We start from the raw sequence: 23,975 nt of genomic DNA, 5'->3' as shown, positions 1-23,975 counted from the left end.
GTAGCAAGGAAAAACCTCCTAGGTGGAGAAGGAAGAAACCTTGGGAGGAACCAGACTTAAGGTGGGGGGGGGGGCATCCTCCTCTGGCCGGCTTAGGGGCTTAGATGGTCAGATCAGAAGATTAACAATTTATTCAGAATAGTTTGGTTGTGTGATGGGTTTTGAATGTGTGGGAGATTGGCAGGGTGCAGGGGGGGAGGGGGGGGTAGTGTCTCAGCGCTGCAGCATGGTTGCGACTCAGGGTATCCTCCTCTCCACCCGGCAAACCAGAGAAAATGACAATAAGGCAGTGGGACGTAAGTAGGGGCACAGATGGGACTTCTAGGATAGAAATCGAGGCCTTACTGCTGGCTAATTCTACTGTGTATTCAATTTTGATATTAAAGATATGGGTCTGTAGAGTAAAGCTATACCCCCTTTCATTTGGTAACAATTTGCAGTTTTTGAGTTATCAGCTATGCTATGAGCTGTTCGTGAATTGACAGTCAATAGCAATGCATGGCCGCCCCACACTGCAAATACAGCAACAATTGCTGTGAATATGATTCCACCAAAAATACTATACAATCTTAAAGATATGAGTTCAGCTAGTAAATGTGTACCACCTTTCATTTGGTAACAATTTATACTTTTTGAGTTATCAGCTATGAAAATGAGCTGGGTGGCAACTGACAGTCAATAGCAATGCTTGGCCGCCCCACACTGGAAACACAGCAACAATTGATGGGAACATGATTTCACAGAAATTACTGTAGAATATTAAAGATATGGTTATCTAGAGTAAATGTATGCCCCCTTTCATTCAGTAACAATTTACAGTTTTTGAGTTATGAGCTATGCAAATGAGCAGGTTGTCAACTGACAGTCAATAGCATTGCATGCCCATACCACACTGGAAACACAGCAACAATTGCTAGGAACATGATTTCACAGAAAAGAGTGTACAACATTAAAGATATGGGTCTATGGCTTAAACATATACCCCCTTTTAATTGGTAACAATGTATAGTTTTTTAGTAATTAGCTTTGCAAATCAGCTGGTTGTGAACTGATAGTGTATAACAATGCATGTTTTGCCACACGTTAAATGAGTGCACAGTTTTATATTCTCTGCAAATACATCAAAATTATATCCAACTGTATTAATTTTAAAAAGAAAAATGAGAAAATTCAGTTCATAAATAATTGTATTCACTGAACTTTTATTTTGATAAATGCGAACCGGAAGTCTCCAGTTGTGGCCAGCAACATTTGCCAACTTCACGGAGCTGATTACCTATTACCATTAACGCTTTCGAACGGTCTTTCCTGTTACCATAGTGTTTGAAAATTGCATCCTGATTGAATAAATTGAAAAAGGGCCGTTGAAACTTAAGGGGTTTAACACTTCGATTAATGAACACAACTGGTCTCTCTGGCAGTGTGTATGCATATTTTCACTTTCGCCATGCGTTTACAAAACAAATCTTTCCAGTAAATCGAAACTGATATCAGCCTACTTGCTCTGCTAAGCAAACACTGCGCCTCACCAGTCGCCACCCATGGTCTGCGCTTTAACTTAAGACCCCGAAACATCAGCTGAAATTGAATCGGCATAAGAGCTGCACTTGGTAAGTTTATAAAAAAATTACAAAAATGGAAATGACCGCCTCTCCGCAGTCATTAAATTTAAACTGAATTCGTGTAAAATAAATAGCCGAGCGTATTTCCCACCCAGCCTATCCTATAATGCTCATTTAATTGCTTTAACTTAACGAATGTCACACAAAGATGAAGTCACGGTCATTCAGCGACTTCCACATACAAGTCATTTCGGTAGCCTATTTATAATGAGGAATACAGTAGTAGGCTAAGGGATACGTTCCTGTGGACCAGGGTAAATCAGGACCCGGGTTTCTACGTAACATGGGAAAATAGCCTGTTGTTTAACTAAATACATGTTTGGTTAGAGCCTTACGTAGGACTAGGCCTAACTACAATTGCCTGTACTTACCAGAGGGCAACATTCGTACAATGTCAGTGTAATGTAAGTTCATTTTTAACAGTATTATTACAATATGCATACAGCGCAGTCTGTACGTATTTAGACAGTGGCCGAATATCAGTGGCTCTGTAATCTGGCAAACTGTATTTAAAATTCAACAATGAAAACGAAAAAGTGTCAGATTTCATTTGAAGGCGTTTGCATCCATATGAACCATGTAGGAACGACTGCCCTTTACACTTTTTATTTGCTTTTATTCACCCCATTTTACGGGACTAAACTTAATTGGACAATTGGCAGCTCAGTTCTTTCTTGGCTAGCTGTGGGCCATTGTATCATTAGCTCATGCACCAGAAAGCTAGCAAAATGTGTAGAGGTAATTCTAGATGTGGAAATAGCATTTGGAGTCTGTTGCATCCCCTCACCATCACACTACCACCACATTTGACTGGTATGATGTTCTTACTGTGATTTGCCTTATGCCAAACATAATGGGACCTCTCAAAGGCTTGAGGTCATAATCATCCTGGCTTAATCATCCAGGTCCTTTTTTGCAAATGTGAGACAAGCATTGATGTTTATTTTGGTTAACAGTGGTTTCTGCCTTGCAACTCTCCCATGAATAACATTTTTGTATTTTCCAGATTTATTTTTCCTAAAATTCCCTTTGATCATGGCATTGCGTGCTTGTATAAACTTTGTGGTCACTACTTCGCTCTGAGTAAAGTTCAATGTGAGGGAGGTTTAGAACAGGGGTACATTTGGCTAATTGGTTGATTCACTAATATTTCAATATGATACCCTATGGGTGTTTTATAACTTTTTCATTAAGTCAAGTCAGGTATGCCAAGCACAAAATTAGGTTCTGTTAGCATCTTTCATAAAGGTGTGTCGCTAAAATGATATGATATAGTTATATTATGAATTAATTCAGTCATAATAAATAAATGTGTTTGGTATAAAAGCATCTATCTTTGGCATAAGACATGATATAAATATGAAATAAATATGTTTGGTAAGCGTCAACCAAATAACATTATAACACTAATTCAACTTCGTCAAAATGAAATGGTCCCTTTATGAAGAGGTCCCAGAGTAGTGTTTCCATGTTACTTTTATTTCAGCATATAGGCTATTACATATGACATTACATTACATTAATGGCATTTGGCCGGCACTCTTATTCAGAGTGATGTACAACAAAGTGCATACTCATAACCAGGGATAAGTGTGCTGAAAGACCCTGGAGGGAAGTACATTTTCAACTGCTGACAGTACAACAAAGATAAGGAGTAGGGCCTATTTGATTATATAAAACTTATTTTTTTAAACCTTCTGTTGTCTTTAGGGTCCCAAATAACCCGCCTCTATGTTTAAGAGCAGAGAAAACACCCTAAATCAGGGGTGGGCAATTCCAGTCCTGGAGGGCCGGTGTGTATGCAGGTTTTTGTTTCAACCAATTACTCTGGCTAAATGAGCTAATTGGCCGTATACTCCAACACTAGTTCACTGAGATTAGATCACAGTAAAATCATATCATACAGGAGCACGAAAACAGTGTCTGGCTGTCAGTAAAGCACTCATCAAGACATGTCGCTAAAATGTCATATGGTGTAAATGTTAGAGGCAATTAAGTAATTAAGGCCAGCGGTTGGAATGAAAACCAGAAACAGATACGGCCCTTTTTGCCACCTCTGCCCTAAATGATCTTTTTTCAACTTGAAATTTCATGACAAAGTTTGCTTTGAGTGACAGGTTGTTTCTTCATGCAAAATAGATTTGGGTTTTAAAATTCAATTAAGCTTCTTTAGTTTAGGGGTTTAGTGCAGGCTGGTCATTTTTGACCCTTAGGACAAGGGGAGTATACAGAATGTTAAGACAACACAATGGTTAAATATAATCTTTCGATTTAGACCCCTTTTACAAGTATAATAAAATAAATAAATAAAATCATGCTAAATAATGCATATATGCCTCTTTATTATGCTATTTGTTTATTTTCCTATTCAGGGTGATGGATGAGGATTATTTACTTCTCAATGAGAATGAGGTGAGGCAGATCAGAGAGGCACTGGAAGATGAGACCTTGACTTCAGCCGTGGCTAAGATCCTGGACCACTTTGATCAGATTGACCGTGTGGAACTAAATATTGCCATCACTGGAGAGTCTGGCTCTGGCAAGTCCACCTTCCTCAATGCATTCTTGGGTCTGGTGGATGGCGAAGATGGCGCAGCTGAAACCGGCCTGGTTGAGACAACGATGGAGCCAACTGTGTACCCTCACCCTAAATATCCCAACGTCAAAGTGTGGGACCTTCCTGGGCTTGGGACGCTCAACTTCAAAGGAGACGAGTACCTTGAAAGAGTAAAATTCCAACACTATGATTTCTTCATCATCATCATCACTGAACGTTTCAAAATCAGCTGTGTGAACCTGGTCTCAGAGATCCAGAGCATGAAGAAGAGGTTCTACTTTGTTCGCTCAAAGATTGACAACAGCATTGATGCAGAGAAAAGGAAGAAGGGCTTTGATAAGGACAAAACCCTCAGTCAAATTCGGCAAGACTGCATCAAAGGTAGGGGTCGAAGTTGTTGAAAGTATTTTTTTATTTCACAGAAACCAACACCATATGAAAGCTGCACTATACACAATTAACAGGACCTGACAAATTACAAGAAATATCCATGACTTAATACAGTTATATAGTACGTATTAGCAGTATTAAAAAAATCCCTGTACTTTGTTTTAATCAACAATGCCACATTACTCCCTAGCTTTCCAAATCTGTCATCTGTTTTTATCATTTTGTTTCTTTAAGGCCTCCAGAAACACGGGGTGGAATCTCCCACGGTCTTCCTTATCTCCAGCTTTGACCTGCAGCTCTACGACTTCCCAAAGCTGGAGGAGATGATGGAGAAAGAGCTGCCCAAGCTCAAGCGGCGTGTCCTCCTTCTGTCGCTGCCCGATACCCAGGAAATCACCCGGAGGAACAAGGAGGCCCTGCAGGCCAACATATGGAAGGTGTCCCTGCTGTCAGGCACCGTGGCAGCCATACCCATTCCAGGTCTGTCTGTGGTGGTGGATGTAGGCATTCTGGTCAAAGAGCTCACCAGATATTACCAGGCTTTTGGCCTGGATGATGAATTCCTGAAAAGCCTCTCGGACAAAATGGACGTGCCACTGGAGGAGCTGAAGGCGGTCCTCACATCCCCCCTCCACCAGGACATATCGGCTGACGTGGTCATCAAGTTGCTGCATGAAGCCACTGGGGCAGGGATGATGAGGTACTGGGCCAGCATAATCCCGGAGTTCGGTCCAATGGCGGCCGGGGGGATCCCGTACGCCATCACCCAAAGCTTGCTGACAAGCTGCTTGAACGAGCTGGCGGACGACGCCAATAACCTCCTGACGAGAGCATTGCAGACAGGAATGTGAAGAGTCAACTTCATACCAGTTCAAGTGCCTTTCTGTACTCGTGCCTTGGGTCTCCCGCCCACGCTCACTTCCCTCCACTGGCTGCCTGTCATGGCTCGCATCAAATTCAAAACATTGGTGCTAGCCTTCCAAGCAGCTTACCTCCAAAGATCATCAGACACTACATGCAGGCCACCACAGGATGCCTGGCGCCTCCTCCTCTCCGCACTTCTACCTCCGGGGTCACGACTATTGTCTATTCTGGCTCCACGGTGGTGGAACGACCTCCCCGTAGATGTCAGAACGGCAGACTCTGACCACCTTCAAGCGTAGACTTCTTGAAGCGTACCTCTTCAAGATGCACCTCTCCCTACCTCCCTGTAATATCTAATTGATTGGTTGTTGTTGTTCAGTTCTCAACAGTGTGTAATTACTTGCGTAATAACTTGTTTGCTAGGATGGTATTTTTTTGCTACTTTCGTTTTGCTATGCAAGCTGTTTATTGTACCTATTTAAGTGCAAATCATTTGATCGCATTGTGCTATAGAAAATGGTTTTCGATATATTCCATTGTCATAAATTTGTTATACGGCACTAATACGTGAAGTTTTACACCAAAATACGGTTAAAGTATGTTAATATAATGGAATTTAAGTTGTATCTGCTTGGAGTGCATTGACTTTGGAATGTTTGAAGCTCAGCATCTCAAAACTACTCCGGACCTTTTCATTTTTGGCTCACGAATATTAGATAAAGTAGTGGTCACCTGGTGCCTCGGATCTTCATGATGTTCTTATGGAATTAAAATATTTAGTATTGCTTATATTGAAAAAAACAAACAAAAAGAACATAGCTAAGCTTTTTTTTATAATGTGAACAGCATACACATTTATTACAATCTACGACTGTCACCTTGGATTTTTATGTGGGCATGTTAACCGGTCTATGAAGAGAATTTATTGACACCATGGACAAATACTTTTGTTTGGTTTGGTTTATTGTACAGAAGTAAACCCATCTACACCTCAGGAAACTATCCATGTTCGGTTCTTTCGGGATTGGTATAGCACATACAGGGTTGGGGCTATTTTATCTTTTAAATAAAACAAATTTATGTCACATGTGAAGGTACAGTAACAACAACTACCAGTCTGTAGCCAATGTGTTCAGTATCTATGCATTTACATGTGTCTGAATATTCAATGTTCCAGAATAAATCTTCACAAAAACAAACACCAGTGTACATTTTCATTTATTACAAATTGATGGCACTCGAGTGAGCTCAACCTTTTTTCTGTTAAAAGGGATGCGTTTCACTTCTGGCCTTCTACAGTATGGGCTGTAGATAAGAACCATTTATCTGCCCAAACTGAGCAAAAGCTGCAGAAGCAGTCCCACAAATCGCGCCAGGTGAGAACATGGCAAGATATCAGATTTCACATGTATCTTCAATAACATCCAGGATGGCTTGGATCAGGTGATCATGGGTGTGGATTTTTCCTCCACTGAGCCAAACATGTCTCTGGGTCATTCCAGCAGTTCAGGGTGTCCCATTTCCATGGCGATCCACGGTGGACGTTAGGAAAGCAGCCGGCTGTACTCCGAGAGAGCCGAGGATTTCTTCACCCCATCCCAGATCCGAGCCGCGTAGTGAAACCTGACCCGATCCCAAACATACAACAACAGGCAGGGGTCAATTCTGTCTTAAATTTGATCAAGTCAGGAAATTCAAGTTCAAGTTCAATGGCAGTATGACTTATTTCTTTTTTATTATTAATCAAATTTTCTGAGCTGCTTCTCAAGGGAACTAGGGATTTCCAGACTCTTAAGGTTTAAATGGAACTGAATTTAAACAATAAAACATTCTGTACGTCCCATAACAATTCAGCTTCCCAGCAGGTCACCCAGCTGTCTAAAACCAAGACAGAGGATCGCAATAAGGCTTGATATTAACTCACACAGCGCCCTCTGAAAGTATCATGAAATCTGTTTATTACAAGGTACTTACATGGTTATATATTTTATCATTTTACAGAAACAGCCTTAAGTATATTGCCAAACCAATGCATTTTCCTCTACATTCAGCATACTTCTGGAGAGTACTGTATACTTTTTAATTAATCATTTTATTTCACACACAGGATTTTTGTGTGGCTTTTTACCCGTTTACGCGTATGTCGCCCCCGGTATGCGGGTACACTCACCAGTTCTTCTCAGTGAGGATGGTGTGGGAGAGCTGGCAGCGAGACAGGGACAGGACCTGGCTGCGCAACTTGGAAGCCAACGAGGAGAAGCTGGGGTGTCCCCTGTAACCAGGAAGCAGGGAGAACAGGGGGGCAGAGCCAGGCCCTAGCACACCACAGAAATACGTTAGACACTTGGGTGGGGTAGAAAGCTTCAGCAGAGGTACTTTGCATATCACATTCAACTCTTAATTGTGCTGTGAGGATTGATTTACATTTGCAATCACTGCTAACATGTTGACAATGCTATGACAATGGTGTTTCTGTGAGACGTGGATGGTTCTCAGACCTCCCCGTGTCAAAGCGTCCTCCCCCTCATTCTCCAGCTGTGGCAGCAGGAACAGGTTGACCTCGGTCTCCAGGTAGTCTCGCCCAAGGCCAGGGAAGGTGTTAGAGTCCAGCATGGACAGTGTGCCTGGGAGGGGAGGGAGTCAAACACTGTAAATTCCCCACTGATTACATCAGAATCCGAGCTCAGTACAGCCCTTCTTCAGGGTAATGGCTTTGTAAATGTGTGCATGCATGTGCTGCCGGAAAATATAATGTAATAATCTCAGCAATGTTTCAACAATGCAACTAGTTCACCATTGTTTAATGTATTATTTAATGTGTATGCTTATTTAAGCATACACACTCAACGGATTCTGCAAGGCCCAACACAAATAAATCTGTGCTTTATACTAATATGGACACTAATGTACGTACATGTATAAATATTAACTCATGATGTGCTCTTGCTCTCAGTACCAGCTTCGTGTTTGTACATTCTTGGCCAGGAATGTACTCTGAGTCTACAGCAATGAAAATGCGTCACGTCAGGATACGTCACTACACAACAGATAGATATGCAAGGACCCTTAGCTGCAAGCACACTGTCGACCGACATCGGCCGACTGAAGTCCTCCCTTCCCAGGAGAACGCTAGTGTTACTTCAGTGTCACCCTGAAAGCAGACTGTGGGACCTATCCATGCACAAGAACAGGGCCATAACAGGATAAGCCATCAAGTAGTCTCATTTGTTTCCTTTTAAATTAAATATCATTTTTGGGTGATTTACGCTCTGCTAGCTTGATGGCCAGTTTCACCATCACACTTTATTTTCACGGAGTTTTCCTGATGACCATTATTTCCGATTGCTTTGTGTTGGTGCGGCACGCACACCTTTGTACTTAAGGTGAGAGTGTGCCATCAGCTTGTCCACGGCCGTGTGCATCTTCCTCAGGTTCCGAGGACAGAAATCATCCCTCCTCGCCTTGTTCTGCAGGAACACTAGATAGGAAAAAAAATTAAAAATTTAAATAATAATAAAATTAATAATTAAAATTAAAAGTCGGGACAATTCTTTTAAACAATTCCAAAAAAACGGTTCCACAAAAATGACTGCAATATGCCCGTCTGTCTGCATGCACCTGCCTGTGGCCCATCGCTGGAAAGTCACAGAGCTCACCGATATGAGGGTAGTACTCGGATCCCTCTTCAGAGCCAGATGAGCTAGAGCTGTCATGACTGGCAGATGGGGTGGATGGCTTCAGCATCTCGGCGGTCTGGAGGAACCTGGTGTGGAATGGACTGTAATGACCACTCAAGACCTCGTACACGTTCATTTTTTACTTGGCTACGTTCAGTACGGTTAGCACTTCATCGTTCGTGATTTAGCAGAAACCTGAGGGAATAAGGTGTACGTATACTTAACAGTACACCTTATAGGAGCTACCTTCTGCTCGTATACAGAAATGTACACACATTTCCAGAGTGTGCTTCACAATGACTGGAATGGCACCCAGCGGTGCTTTATTTCAACAGACCTCTTTCTTGAATGGAAATAGTACACCAGGCAGACACTACTATACCCAGATGCAGTCAAGAGAACTCTGGGACACAAACAGTATCTGTGTATGTATAATTGGACTACATAAGCTGCACTATCTATTACATACTAAAACAATCTTTATACAGGAATATTTTTTCATTTTAATCTTTTCTGAATATCATCATTTGGACAGGAAAATACCTGTAGAGGTTGATGTCTGTGAACCAATCTTGAACCACAATCACCACATGGCACACAGTGAAGAGAAAGGCAGCCATTTGCAGGGACTGGAGCAAAATATGAAAATGGAGAAAATGTCAGCAGGCAAACCGAAAGCAGTATTTACATTATTGGCATCTGGCAGACGCTCTTCTCCAGAGCGACGTACAGCTGATTAGCAGCCTCTGGAGCAATGCAGGGTTAAGGGCCTTGCTCAAGGGCCCAACAGCGGTGCGGATCTTATTGCGGCTACACCGGGATTCGAACCACCGACCTTGCTTGTCCCAGACATTTACCTTAACTACTACGCTACATTTACCTTAACCACTACACTGCATTTACCTTAACCACTACGCCCCCAGTATACCACAGATGCTACAGACCTACAGAGGTGGACAATTAGGGCCAATCTTCTCTAGGCCAACCATTATACCAGTAGCCTGTTCATTAATTTAATCCTACATTTTTCGAAGACATTAGAAGCTATAGTTCCACACTATTTATGTCTTGGCAATAATGTTCAAACTCATAATTTTCCATTTTCAATTTTTCTTTTTTTTAAGCAAATAAAGTGCTTATACTGCCGACTGCTGGTATCGGTTGCTGGAGACTTGTTTCACATGTCATTTCGCACGTAAAAAGTACACCAACAGCAGTGTATCATTGTACCAAAATATTAACATATTTTCTTTCTTCTTTTAATATCAGTATGTTACAAATACTGATTATACTGTTGAGACTGCTCAGGCATCATAGAGTGGGCATGTCTAGATATAAGAGTAACGCTGACGTGAAATGTATGTAGTTGTGTAGGGACAGACACATTGAATAACTAGCCAAGCTAACTAGAGTTTCGTGAATAATAATAATGTAAATAAAACACCAACATTTTTATGAAATTGGTGATTGACAAATGGGTAAAAAAAAAAAAAACGTACTTATGACACAAAAAACAGTCCTCCATGACTACTGTAATTTTAACAGTGGCCAAAGCATTTCAAATTAGTTAAAAAATGACCACAGACAAAACTGTTGCAATGGCCAATCTGCCCCTGGGAACAACTGCCAAGAAATATCTGGGCTAGAGTGCATGGATTCACTCCAGACAAAGAAGAGAGAGAGGGGTTTCTTTCTTTATTGTACTTTCCAATTCCATTCCAGTAAAAAAAAAAAAAAGGGGGGGGGGGGGAAATTAAATGTTACAGAGATGTTTCATATATCATTAAAGAGAGTAAAATAATTTCTGATAAAAACATTTCTGATAAAAACCTGATTGCGGCTGTCTGGGATTACCTGGAGAGCTAAAAGTGAGTCTACAGAAGACCTGTGGCCCGATACGTTTGGAACAATCTGCCAGCCAATTTATTTTACTTCAAATTACGTTGCTTGGGATAAGAGTGTCTGCCAAATGCCTATGTAATGCAACTTATATTTTTTTGCAATTCTAAAGATGAAGGGAGGTCACAACAAATATTGATTTGATACTGCTACTGCTCTTTATAGTAAATTGTGATAATTAGAAACTTTTAATTTCATTTCAATTTAAGTGCATCTTATCCAGAGCAACATACAGTTGAATAGACTAAGCAGGAGAAAGTACAGTTCCAAGTCCCAATTTCCCCAAACATCGCATACTAAATCCAATGTCTGCAGTGCACCCTAGTGGCCCAATACTGACCTGCATTTCCACATACGTATGGGGGAGATTGTATTCTGGTGGCAGTTTGCGGTCATTATTGATGAGATGATCCAAAATGGAGGGACTCAAGATGGGCTTGAGGGTAAAAGAATATTCCTCATTAGTACCATATCTCAGGAAAACTAGCATGTCATAACAAGGAATCTCCTAACCAGTGTTTATTGATAGGAATACATGGATAAATGTTGACTTCATTTTCAAAAAGCATACTTAGAGGTTCCAATTTCAGTTCCAACATAGACCGATTCAAAACCGCAATCTTCACAGTGTTAATGTCTTAGCTGTGATTTTAGATGTACAATAAGTGTTAGTTAACGGTTGGCAGCATTCTCAGATGTAGTAAAGAAGCACTATAACGCTTCAGTTGAGGTTATTTGGATTAAATGCTTAAACTATGCGTGTAGGCATTTTTTTTAAATAGCCGTTTCCTAAATATGCGTCAAAACTTATAAGGGCAAACGTGTTTGGCTTGAATCTCCAGCCTGTGTTATCCAGAAGGCTCAAACTCCACACTGGTTTATGGGCGGCCACCCATCCAAGTTGTCTGTAAGTATTGCATTTTCCCCCAAACACGTCAGACACTTCAACAAAAATATGGTAACGTTCGCGTACAGATATCACCTTGGCTAGCCTGAGCGATATGACGGACAGCTCTGACTTCGCCGAGTTAGAGGACGAGCTTTTCGATTTTGATGAAGAAAAATCTATCTTGTTTTTAACCGGAATTTACAAAGGAAGAATTGCGTGAACGAGAGAGAGAGACAGCAGAGGAACACAGACAAGAAGTTTGCATCATTGTCAAAAATAACTTTGAACCCTTGCTAGATCCTGCAGTACTTACCAACTTCTTCTGCAGCAATAGAAGGATTAATTGGAAGACACATCCACAACCAAGGGGTCCTGGAGGGAAACTAAGTGACGAGTAGAGTAAATATCTAGCTAACAAGCTGTATCAAAATCTTGGTTGTGGATACCTCTTCCAATAAATCCTCCTATTGCTGCAGAAGAAGTTGTACCATATTTAGGAAATGGCTGCTACTGCTACACTGATGGCAATTTAAAAAAATGCCTACACATAATTTAAGCATTTAATTCAAATAATCTCAATTGAAAAAAGTGTGAGAGTGCTCCTTTAATTTACTGAGTTATCACAACCAGAATTCTACATTTTGAAATTTTACATCCGACAAATGGCTAGCCCCTGGTTATTACTGCCTACGAACCCGGGCCCTGTCCCTCTCCCTCTGTCAGAGAAAAAATGTCAAAGAGGCACAGCACTGAAACTATACATCAACTTGTACCATGAAAACAGCAGAAGCACAAACCCAAGCGTCGGGTGTCTCCTCGACTGACCCACTTGGAGCTAGAGCATTTGCAAGAGCTTATGAAGAATGTGCATTTCACCCCACAGTAAATGCTCCTACCACCGTGGCGCATACATAAAGCTCATGAGTAGTAGGAAGACTGCACACACGCAGGTTTAGGATGAGCAAAGCACTGTACAATGGCAGCGTTCAATCCTACCTGTGTGTCCAAAAAGATAACTCTCTCCTGGGTGATGTAGAAGTCAATTCCACTGCTCTGGTTACCTCCCCTCTCCTTGATCTCCTGACTCTGTGCCATAAACACATAAGCCCTACACAACACAGGCGAGATAAAAGGTTAATTCAGGTTCAATCCAGGCCTGCATGATACAGTATAGTATACGATGCATACTGGCAAAAATTGGCCAAAGCACTGCGTTTGACCTCAGGACATAGATCTTACCACAACTTACCACATGGCATTTGGTTACACATTGAGACTTCCCAGAAAATAATTTGCTAAATGAGTCCAGCTTATACATGTGTTTATTTTGGCAGTGAAAAAGGTAAAGAAAATAATTCAGAGGATATAAATACCACTCATAGCTGTCACTCTTGTTTAATGACAAAACAAACCCTTCTCTCCCTTTGTCTTGCAGATCTAGAGCAGGGGTCAGCGACCCTGGCCCTGGAGAGCCTAAGGGTGTGCTAGCTTTCGTTGTTACTCAGCATTTGATTAATGACAGCAGTGGAATACACAGTTAACTGGCCTCATCTTCACCAAGCACACCCTTTGGCTCTCCAGAACCATGGTTGCTGACCCCTGGTCTAGAGGCATACACCCTGTTGGTGCCACTTAGATGATTGCAACTTTGTGTACCTCTAGCTCTTGTGGAATTTGCTTAGCATGAGAAATGCACTTTTATACGTTGCTTTATAAATCTCCCTTCTCATTATAATATTTAAGCCTCCACAAAGCTTTTACATGAATTTAAAGTTACTAGTGGCCAGAGCTTCGCACTCTTCCTCACATTCTTCTCAATCATCAACCTTTATGCATACAGTATCCCCCTAGTCACTTTCTTTGTGCAAATATTAACCACCACCTCCACCTTAATGCAGGCTAGCAACATAAATTTATCAACCATTGCATTCTAGACCAGTACAGTCATGCTTGTGGGACTAAAGTACTGAAGAGGTAGAAAAGACGAAGTCTAACACAAGGCTTATCTTCTCTGCGCTCCACAAAAAAAACACATCCACCCCTCTCTCCTGCACCCAGGATCATGCTTAAAGGCGATGTACCTCTGGTCCTCTTCTGGCGTGTTAGCTGACAGCAGTGACAGGACAGTGGACTTGCCCGTTCCCTGTAAGCCAATAACTCCCACTACCAGCATGTCTGTCTGGTCCCGCAGATACTACCAGTCACAAGAGAAAAATAGCTCTGTGAGTCCCCGTGACGTCACGTCCAGCAAGCACGGAAGCATGTGCATAAAGGCAAAGTGTGCAGAACGTCAGTCATATGATATTAGAAGAAATATCAATTAATACATGATCAGAAGCTGAAATTTTTATTGTAATTCTATTGGATGCTTCTATCATTTATGCTACAGAACCTAAAATGACATGGACTCATGAGACTTCAATGAATGTTAAACTAATTTATCTGTCCATAGATGGCAGTCACTGTGGATGCCAGACAATGCAAGCAAAGGCAAGCATTACTGCTACTACTTAAGCACAGGCTGCCTCGTCAGTCAGTTCAACCCACCTCCATAGCACTGTCACACCAGTTCATTTGCTCATCCACCAGCTTAATGCTGTGCTTCATTTTCTCAGGTGGGAGGAGCTTTGTCTGGCCAATCACAGCTGCAAAAAAAAAAAACAAAGTGTCACTTACTTGGAAGAATAACGGTGAAGAGGATATCGGATGTAAAAACAGTGAGTAAAATATCATTTAGATCCATGCAGCAGCTCGGATGGAATACCATCACACAAATTACCACACTTTCTGTATAGGTCCTTACTGCCAAGACTGCAATACACTGGGACATAAACCCCCATCTAAACAGTTTGTCAGTAGGAAAAACAGGCCTGAGGAAGATTTGGGAGTATTCAAATCACTCCCCTATGGGGTTAGAACATAAAATGAAGAGGAGCTACAACTTACAATCTTTTATGTCCCAGTGTCAAAATTAAACATACCCGTTGCCATCACATCGTATACTTTTCCTTCTGGTTCCACAGCTCAAACTGTCTGAAGTTTGAAGGAGAACTCATGCACACCTGGTCATCACCGCCCAGATTCCAAATGTTGTACAACTACTACAACTACCAGTGTTTAACTATGACAGAGCCTATTAAGTCTAATTCATATGCAAAGGAATTCCACAACTTCATTGTCATTTTTACAACTTGGGTCATTTTCACACATACTCCACGTACAGTACTGATTGGTCTTCAGTAGGCCTGAACATTGGTGGCATTTGGCTGCGTGTGAAAAACATGGGAAATGCACACATTTCTTTCTGATTTCAGTGGGCTCTGAAAACAGCGGTTAATGTGGTATGCGTTGATGGGAACTCACGGTCCATAGCGCTGCTGGACGCAGTCGAGCCCATTCCCCTGTTCTGGATTTGGTACACAGGCTGGGTGGGACGCTGCCCCTCCCTCTCCAACTTAGCAGCCCCCGGGCCAGGGGCAGGAAGGGTTACATCAGGGGGGGTCCCTGGTTTCCCTCCTTCCTCCCTGGTTTTAATGAGCATGATAGGCTTTTCCAGGGGCGTGCTTATGGGGGCACTTTGACTGGGCTTAGTCTGCAAGCAAGACACTTTACAGTAAGTTAAATGGTAAATGGTTGGCATTTATATAGCGCATTTATCCATCGCTGTACAATTGATGCTTCTCATTCACCCATTCATACACAAACTCACACACAAACTCACACACCAACGGCGATTGGCTGCAATGCAAGGAACCAACCAGCTCGTCAGGAGCATTTGGGGGTTAGGTGTCCTGCTCAGGGAGACTTTGAAACACCCAGGGCGCGATCGAACCGGCAACCCTCCGCCTGCCATACGACTGCTCTTACTGCCAGAGCCAATGTCGCCCAAATCACCAGATGCATTCCATAAATAAGTATTTTGTCACCAAACTGGCTAATACTGATAACAGCAAAACCCATAACTTCCAGGCAGTCACAGTTTGCCACTACCAAAAAAAACAGATTTATTTTTGGACATTGTTTCACATGTGCCACCAGCTGGTGGATGAATGTTATGATTTGCTTCTAGCCAACGAGTGTATTAATAATTTCAGCAGAATGTTTTAAAATTAGTTTAAATTAATTGCAAGTGATGTCTTCCCTACCCTTTCTCCAGGGGGTTTTGCCAGTATGATAGGGGTCTTTTGAAGGACAGGGCCAGGTGGTTCTTCGCTGCCATCCTGCAAAAACAGATGTATAAGTTACATTAGATTTCTTTAAAGGTCGGCGAGTCGAGTACAGTACTGTGCAAAACGCTTAGGCGTCTGTATAACATTCTGTACAGATACGATTCTTTCAAAAATAATTAAATGAAAGGTCCTAAATAATCATCCTATACATTTTACATTACATTTTAGTAATTTGGCAGAATAGTTGAAAACTGAATCAAATCAATATTTTTTGTGACCACCCTTCGGCAGTAAAACTGCATCACTTGAGTTTGAGATATAGAACTGCAGGACAGCATTGGCTAAGACAGTCAGCAGTTGTTCCAAGCATGTTGGAGAACTTGCCACAGTTCTTCTGCAGACTTTGGTTGGCTCCTCAGACAGCCTTGATCAAGTTTTTGTGTAAAAAGTAGTCAACTGCTTACAGTAATATGTTACAGACATTTTTGTATTTAATAAAAATAACAAATAAAAAATAAATGATATATATATACACACAGCAGATAGAAAATGAATACACCCCCTTCAATATTTTTTATGTCTTGTTGTGTCACAGAATGTAAATTGAATGGATTCAAATGGAACTTGTTTTTCCATGACCAAAAGAACACAACATACCATATGAATGCAGTGAAATTATTTTAATTTGAAAAAAAGTGCATTTACTGGACAAAACTGAAATTTCGTAATTTTTTAAGTATAAACCCCCCCTGAGTCAATAGTTGATGGAAGCGCCTTTGGCAGCAATTACAGCTACCAGTCTTCTTTGGTAGCTCTGCACAAGGTTGGCGCACCTGGACTTGGAGATCTTCACCCACTCTTTGCAAAACTGTTCAACCTAGGAGAGGTTTGTTGGTTTGCGCTGATGGACAGCAACCTTCAAGTCATTCCACAAGTTTTCAATTGGATTTAGGTCAGGGCTTTGGCTTGGCCATTCCAGCACATCCACCTTGTTCTTTACTAGCAACTCAGTGGTAGCTTTGGCCTTGTGCTTTGGGTCATTGTTGTGCTGGAATATGAATTTTGGACCCATTCTCAGTCTCCTTGCAGACTTCTTCAGGTTCTTCTCCAGAATATCCCTGTATTTGGCCCCATCCATCCTCCCTTCAATGTTGACAAGTTCCCCAGTCCCTTTAGATGAGAAACATCCCCATAACATTATGCTGCCACCACCATGCTTCAAAGTCAGGATGGTGTTTTTTTGGTGATGAGCGGTGTTGGGTTTTCGCCAAACATAGTGTTTGGCATTCATGCCAAATCCTGGAGCTCTTTCAATGTTGCCATTGGATTCTTGGTAGCCTCTCTGACCAGTTGTCTTCTCTCCCGGTCATCCAGTTTAGACGGACGCCCTGATTTTGGCAGACTGAGTGGTGCCATGCACTTTCCATTTCTTAATTATGGTCTTAACAGTTCTCCAAGGTATCTTCAAAGCCTTAGAAATCTTCTTATATCCCTCACCTGATGTGTACCTTTCCACAACTTTGTCACGGACTTCTTTTGCGAGATCTTTGGAGCCCATGCTTGACTTTATTAGGTTTAGACTTCTACTGCAGTAGCCTATCCAGAGAGTTATGATGTGTGGTGTGTTCAGAGATGCTATTTGCATTACTGTCACCTTCCTGTCAGCTTTTTTCCAGTCTGGCCCTTCTCCTCTGATGTCTCACATTAACCAGGCGTAGATGCAAACCTTAGAGACTAGTGTGGGCGAAAATCAGCTATTTCTGACATACTCAAACCACCCTATTAGTGACCAACAATCATTCCACGGTCAGTCAGTTAGATCACATTTTTCCCCATTCTGATGGTTGATGTGAACATTAATTGAAGCTCCTGACCCATATCTACATGATTGCGCTGCTGCCACACAATTGGCTGATTAGATAATCGCATGAATAAGAAGGCTAATAAAGTGCGCGGTGGCTGTACATACAGTGCAGTCCGTAATATTTGGACAGTGGTTCAATTGCTGTTCTTTTGGCTCTGTACGAGCACATTGGATTTGAAATGAAACAATGAATATCAGGCCAAAATATAGACGTCACCTTTAATTAGAGGGTGTTTACATCAATATTGGGTGATCCATGTAGGAACTGAATCCCTTTTTATACATAGGGCACAAAATCTAATTGGACAGCATCTGATTATTCATCCATCCATCCATCCATCCATCATCTTAACCCGCTTATACTGAACAGGGTCGCAGGGGGGCTGGAGCCTATCCCAGCATACATTGGGCGAAAGGCAAGAATACACCCTGGACAGGTCTCCAGTCTATTGCAGGGCACACACACACACATTCACTCACACACTCATACCCATGGGCAATTTAGACTCTCCAATCAGCCTAACCTGCATGTCTTTGGACTGTGGGAGGAAACCCACGCGAACACGGGGAGAACATGCAAACTCCACACAGACAGGCCCCGGCCGACCGGGGTTCGAACCCAGGACCTTCTTGCTGTGAGGTGCTACCCACTGCACCATCTGTGCCGCCCTTATGATTATTCAGGTGTATTCAATTGCTTTCTTAGTACCAGTAAAACAAAGCTTTCAGTCTTGATTCTTGATGAAGGTGTGTGTGTGGGTGTTTCAGCGTCTACTCTCCACAGAACACTTCATAATCAGATCAACAAGGGCTACCGCTTGCAGCAAACAAGTGCAAACCACATGCTGCAACCACAAGGAAAAAAGGTACTGGATGACTGGATGACACTAACATTTCATTGGATCAGAGTTATGGAAAAGCAAAGTGTGGAGGCTGGCAGGAACTCCCCAAGAATTAAAGAAAGGGGTGTTTAGCATGTATGACTGCCATATATGCTGACGCACATGCCTTCATTGATAGCTGCACAAGATTAATTCTGAAATGTACAGAAGCATCTCATCAGCAAGTTCAATCAAATGTCTCAAAACTGATTGGATGGTGCTTCATCCTAGAGCAAGGCAATGATCCCGAACATACATCAGTGTTCGATTTCTTCTGAATCATGTGCCAAACAGTTTCGGTATGCCTATTGTTTGGCCTATGTTTCAGTAATGTTGTCAAGAGTTAATCTTGGTCTTCAATTCTTAGCTGGCAATAACAGTTCCGACAGCGATGTTACTTATGTGTCGCACATCAGCAAACTCTGCTTACCCTGCGCTCCCGGGGGTTATATTCTCGCTCACGGCCCGGACCGGATAGGTTCTGTCCAGGCGGACCAGGCTCCCGTTCTCGGCGTCGTCTTCTCCTCCGTCCCTGTCCGTACATTCCGGGCTGGCTATGCCCCGACTCAGACATTTTGCTTAAACACAAATGTTTATTTTACAAAATGTTCATTACGGCTACTTATTACTAAATAAACCTACCCTACCTTTAAATTCGTCAAATTGCTAGTGCAGGAGGCAGCTAGCGACAACTAAACAGTGGATTTGTTGAGAGCGTCGACGTGCGCAAACTGCGCGGTTTCGTTGACTTGTATCTAACCTGGATGCCTCGCAGCAGTCACTGCGCCACCTCTCCACACTGATCCACACTGTTCAGTATCGAGTATCTGCCTTCCAGTAAATTACCGTGGAGCATCACTACAATTGACGTATGGGGAACAAATGTACAAGATATTAGTTCCAGGTAGAGTTGTCTCTAGGTAGCGCTGATTTAGCTACTCGCCTTGCAAAAACCGACTGCAGCATTTACACGTTTTCAAGCTGAACAGTACATTTAAATCATGTTGTAATGGGTAAACACACACACAATGTACGGTAATTATATTACTGCGTGCTGCCACAACTTTGCCAAAACTACCTCGAGGAGAATGACAGGTTCAGAGAAAGGGGAGGGACCTCTCTTCCGTGAAGAGAAATTGACAGTAAGTTCACTGAAATAATGAAAGCACAACCTGACGAACTTTTGAAGCAAAATAAAGGTAAATTCTGTTGAGGCTTGCTAAAGATTATGTCAGTCTTAACTTACATTAGGCTATATGGCCTAGTTAATATCCAATGTGCAGGTAACAGTGACTGTAACGTTCTTACAACGAGAGATAACGTCGTTAACCTGTCAGAGGCGACTATTAATTTCCTGCTTATACGTTATTTAGTCCAATAAAAATAGACAGTAATCTGTTTTCTTCTCAGGGAGTTCGCTAACTGTTCAAAGGTCTGATCTGATCTGTTCCGAGTTTATATAATTATCTATATTCAGCAATGTGCAGTTCAGTATGCTATAACTTAAGTCTTACTTGCAAAGATAATTTTGAATCGATCAATTGTAGACATAGTTCACTTTAAATTTAGTTAAATTTTCTTTGTAAAATAATGAACTCTTAACAACCAAAGGATGCTTTGACTACTTTCACGTTTGCAAACGAAATTACGTTATCTGAGTTTTTCCCCTAACCATTAATTAATATACCGTAAATCATTTGATCAGGTTTGCCAACTTTGATGAACTGGCTGGAGTGAGATTTTTATGATATGGCGCATGCGCCAAAATAACAGTGAAAAAGGAAGAAGCAAGACTGTATGTCGTAACACCGATACTAATCTACATGTTATCCTCAAACAAATAGGAAAACAATATACCTTTATTTCAATACATTTATTCTCATGTTTGCAATCCTGCTTTAGATGTCATGCAGTTTTTTGCTAACTGAGAGGCACAGGGTTGAACTCGGAAGCTCTGTCTCCACGCCCCCCAACTCAGTTGGAAATTAATGTCCCCTAGTGGTAATCACAGGTACTTTTATTGTGATGTACTGGAATGATATCAGTTTTATTTATTTTGTTCCAGATGGCACCAGAGGCGTTAAACAACAGGAACCCAGAAAATAAGTTTGCATGATCTGTTGCTGGTGTTACTTTAACTGTGCCAATGTCAGGACAGAAGAAGATGGTGGTATGCTGTGCAAAAAATTGCCCCAACATCGGCTTAATCCCCTTAAGTACTTCAAGCCCTGCTCTTCTGCACTCCTTCCCCCGGGGGGGCTCCAGCAGGTACAAGTTATGGGTGGGCATGGTGGGCGTCTCTCCCTTACCTGCTGTGCCCAAACTGTGCTCGCTTCATTTCACACCAGATCAGTACAAGAGAACAGGCATCGGCAATCATACCCAAACACTAAAGAATGAAGACCATTCAAGGCCAAAGAAGCTTAAGAAAAATGCCGTGCCCTCCCTGTTCTATGACAGTGATGGAGAGCTCTTTGAAATGGTAAGAATTTTAAGTGGTCATGAACTGAATGTTATTTTGGGCCACTGATTATATTGATATACTAAAGAAATGATTCTGTGCAAGAATTTATAATGTATTGCTTGGTTAGTTTACAGTTACATACATCTTATGTGAATTAAAGTAATTATAATGCAATTTAGTGATAATCTTTTTTTTGTTCATTGTTAAATACAGCCATCATACAATATTCGCTTTTTTGTGTTCTGAATCAGGTACCAGTCACAATTCCAGAGTCCTCAGATGAGGACCCTGTTGAAGCAACACTAAACTCTTGTTCAGTAAGTGCTTGTCTTATTCATACATTGTCTATGCACAGTTGTTATTCCACCTTTAGACATATGTAGAACATCAGCATAACCATCTGTTGCATGCATATCTTTACCATGTTAAAATTCATATTAACAAGATGTGCTGAATTGCTTTTTTGCACATGAAATATAGATTTACTATGTAAGTACTAGTTTTACAGCAGTAAAATCAATTGTTGAAACACAGCACAGGCAGTGTAATGAGATGCATTTCAGATTGCACAATCCAAATTTTCTTAATAAATAATTGGTAGCTTTTCTCTTTTCTTAGAAGGGGCTTCATTCAGTTTACACTGAAGGCCAGCAAGATACTCAGGACTCTGGAACATTCCCTATAGCACGTAATATTGTTGAGACTGAGGAGAACAGTGGCTACACGCTCCATCACAGTGTTACTGTGAGTCAGAGTGGCAGTCAGCAGCATACCTCAGTGGATAATGGCATAAGTAAAACAGATGCTGCAGCCAGTGGAACCCTATTAGCACACGACTTGACAGGAGAAAAAAGACGGGTTATTGGGAATCCTCCAGGGAACATGAGATTTGAAATGGCTGCTCACGGATGCAACTTCTGTGGCATGACCTTTCCCTCTCACCTGAACTTGGTCTCTCACTTGAGGGTGCATCACACCCGTCCCCTGAAGTGCCGCTCCTGTGGCCTGCAGCTTCCCAACCACTGGAAACTGAACCAGCACTTGAAGATCCATGGTAAATTATTCCCAGAGAGCAAAGCCTCCATTACTTCCTCTGTGGTAAACCAAGAGCTCCTGCTTGGGACCACAAAGTTATTTGAGTGCAAAGAATGTGGCAGAAAGTTTGAAAGTCAATTTTGGCTAGCTATGCACGCCCAGGTCCACTTGTCCAGCTGGCATAAGGCTCAGGAGAGGGCGCTTCTTCGTCGCAAGGAATCATCAGAAGCAAGGACTTCCAACCAGCCTGTGACAACCATTCTGCAGGGAAGTCTTTCGGTTCTCACCCAGTCCCCACTTTTTCGATCCCGGGAAGTCCTTATGAATGAAATCTCAGGAAAGACAGAGATGCCTCAATTCTCCGCCCAAGGCTCACCTGAATTGAACTCTTCTGATGACTCTTCCACTAAATTTCCAGAAGAATGGCAGGAAGTTTCCATGAGAAAAACCTGCCCAAAGTTCAGCTTCCCAGTGGAGTCCCTAGCCCAAAATTCACAGAATGGAGAAACCTCCAACTTCCCAGCCTTGGAATCAAGATCTGAAACATGTCTAAAAATCTGCATGTTTCATCCATGCCACGAAACCAAAACCTCAGATGCCACCACAATGGGTTTTGTCAAGAAAGTGTATCTCTGCCAACAAAACAAAGAAACAACGGGGACATGTGAGAAAGTTGAAACATGTGAAAGTCATACTGGCAAAGCTGTGCCACCCAATGCCCAAGGCCATTTTGAACTACTGCATTCACCTCTTACAGCCTTGAATAAACTATGTGTACAACCTGCCAGTCAACTGCAGTTTTCCCTCAAAGCACGTCGCTGTTTGGACTGCGGTGGACGTTTCACCTGGCCACACTCACTTGCTGTACATCGGCGGAAGAGACATAGGAAACTGCCGTCTTCCAAGCACGTGTGCCACTGTGGCCGATCATTCGGTTACCGCCTCGACCTTTTTCATCACGAGTTGGGACATGTCCAATCCGGCAGCTACATCTGCTGCCTTTGTGGAGTGTCATTTAGGAAAAGTGCCAAGCTGGTCAGTCACTGGCAGAGGCACCGTGGCAATGGGCCGCTGTTGAAGTGCATTTGTGGATTAACGTTTACAAGGGTTGGAAACTTTGTCTGGCACCTGCTCAAGAATAAGCCATGACTGCACTGAAGCATCCAGTTCAGACCATACCAAATCAAATGTGGCCAAAGCACTGCTGTGAATTTATGGATTGCAAGGTTTTGGGTATACTTCCATGGTGGACAGGAGCACAAAATGGATATGTGTAAACCAGCTCATATTTGATGCTCTAAAAACTCATTTGGATTTTCTTTTACATATAAAATGTGACTTATTTCAGAAATGTTAAAATTATGTGATCATACATTTCAAATAATTATTAAGCGTCTTAAAATAACAGCAATGAATGTTTTTTATTTTATTAATTTGTTTTGATGAAAACTTTCAAACATTACTAATTGCTAAATTATGTATATATATATTACTGGTTGAATGTATACACCAACATTATAGGATGGGGAAAAGGCAGTGAATGGGACAATGGATTGCATTTCCATTGTGATTCAGATTTTATTTTTTTCCAGCAGAAATATCATGAAATATCATTGATCCTCCTGTCTTTCCAAGCGAATTTTCAGATGATCTATATGGTTTTT

General features: G+C 41.8%; 3 protein-coding genes across 7 annotated transcripts; 2 read left to right on the top strand and 1 right to left on the bottom strand.

Annotated features, from left to right (window-relative positions):
- Positions 1 to 1,402: 1,402 nt before the first annotated feature.
- Positions 1,403 to 6,632, top strand: LOC133126511 (interferon-inducible GTPase 5-like). Its single transcript, XM_061238804.1, has 3 exons — positions 1,403 to 1,610; positions 3,995 to 4,560; positions 4,804 to 6,632. Exons 2-3 carry the CDS (start codon positions 3,999 to 4,001, stop codon positions 5,418 to 5,420), a joined length of 1,179 nt encoding a protein of 392 aa, XP_061094788.1. The 5' UTR covers positions 1,403 to 1,610; positions 3,995 to 3,998; the 3' UTR covers positions 5,421 to 6,632.
- On the bottom strand, positions 6,379 to 19,708 carry smg9 (SMG9 nonsense mediated mRNA decay factor). Of its 3 annotated transcripts, none has more exons than XM_061238636.1 (14): positions 19,573 to 19,708; positions 19,243 to 19,390; positions 16,044 to 16,118; positions 15,262 to 15,490; positions 14,446 to 14,543; positions 13,980 to 14,092; positions 12,895 to 13,006; positions 11,350 to 11,445; positions 9,654 to 9,739; positions 9,090 to 9,196; positions 8,804 to 8,911; positions 7,932 to 8,057; positions 7,604 to 7,748; positions 6,379 to 7,056 (listed from the first exon to the last, which is right to left on the bottom strand). In XM_061238636.1, exons 2-14 carry the CDS (start codon positions 19,384 to 19,386, stop codon positions 6,978 to 6,980), a joined length of 1,518 nt encoding a protein of 505 aa, XP_061094620.1. In that variant the 5' UTR covers positions 19,387 to 19,390; positions 19,573 to 19,708; the 3' UTR covers positions 6,379 to 6,977. The 3 variants fall into 3 exon arrangements, with proteins under 3 accessions (XP_061094620.1, XP_061094611.1, XP_061094602.1); XM_061238627.1 differs by having other exon boundaries at positions 19,460 to 19,679; XM_061238618.1 differs by having other exon boundaries at positions 19,243 to 19,679.
- A 194-nt stretch (positions 19,709 to 19,902) lies between these two features.
- Positions 19,903 to 23,615, top strand: LOC133126338 (zinc finger protein 30-like). Of its 3 annotated transcripts, XM_061238494.1 has the most exons (5): positions 19,938 to 20,011; positions 20,878 to 21,080; positions 21,161 to 21,294; positions 21,528 to 21,593; positions 21,895 to 23,615. In XM_061238494.1, the coding sequence occupies exons 3-5, from the start codon at positions 21,292 to 21,294 to the stop codon at positions 23,458 to 23,460; spliced, it is 1,635 nt and encodes a 544-aa protein (XP_061094478.1). In that variant the 5' UTR covers positions 19,938 to 20,011; positions 20,878 to 21,080; positions 21,161 to 21,291; the 3' UTR covers positions 23,461 to 23,615. The 3 variants fall into 3 exon arrangements, with proteins under 3 accessions (XP_061094469.1, XP_061094478.1, XP_061094459.1); XM_061238485.1 differs by having other exon boundaries at positions 19,903 to 19,954; positions 20,878 to 21,294; XM_061238475.1 differs by having other exon boundaries at positions 20,878 to 21,294.
- The last annotated feature ends 360 nt before the right edge of the window (positions 23,616 to 23,975 follow it).

Source organism: Conger conger, chromosome 1, assembly GCF_963514075.1.
Source record: "Conger conger chromosome 1, fConCon1.1, whole genome shotgun sequence".
Lineage (NCBI taxonomy): Eukaryota > Metazoa > Chordata > Actinopteri > Anguilliformes > Congridae > Conger > Conger conger.
Note: the sequence above shows the minus strand (reverse complement) of the source record. Positions and strands in the feature narration are given on the sequence as shown.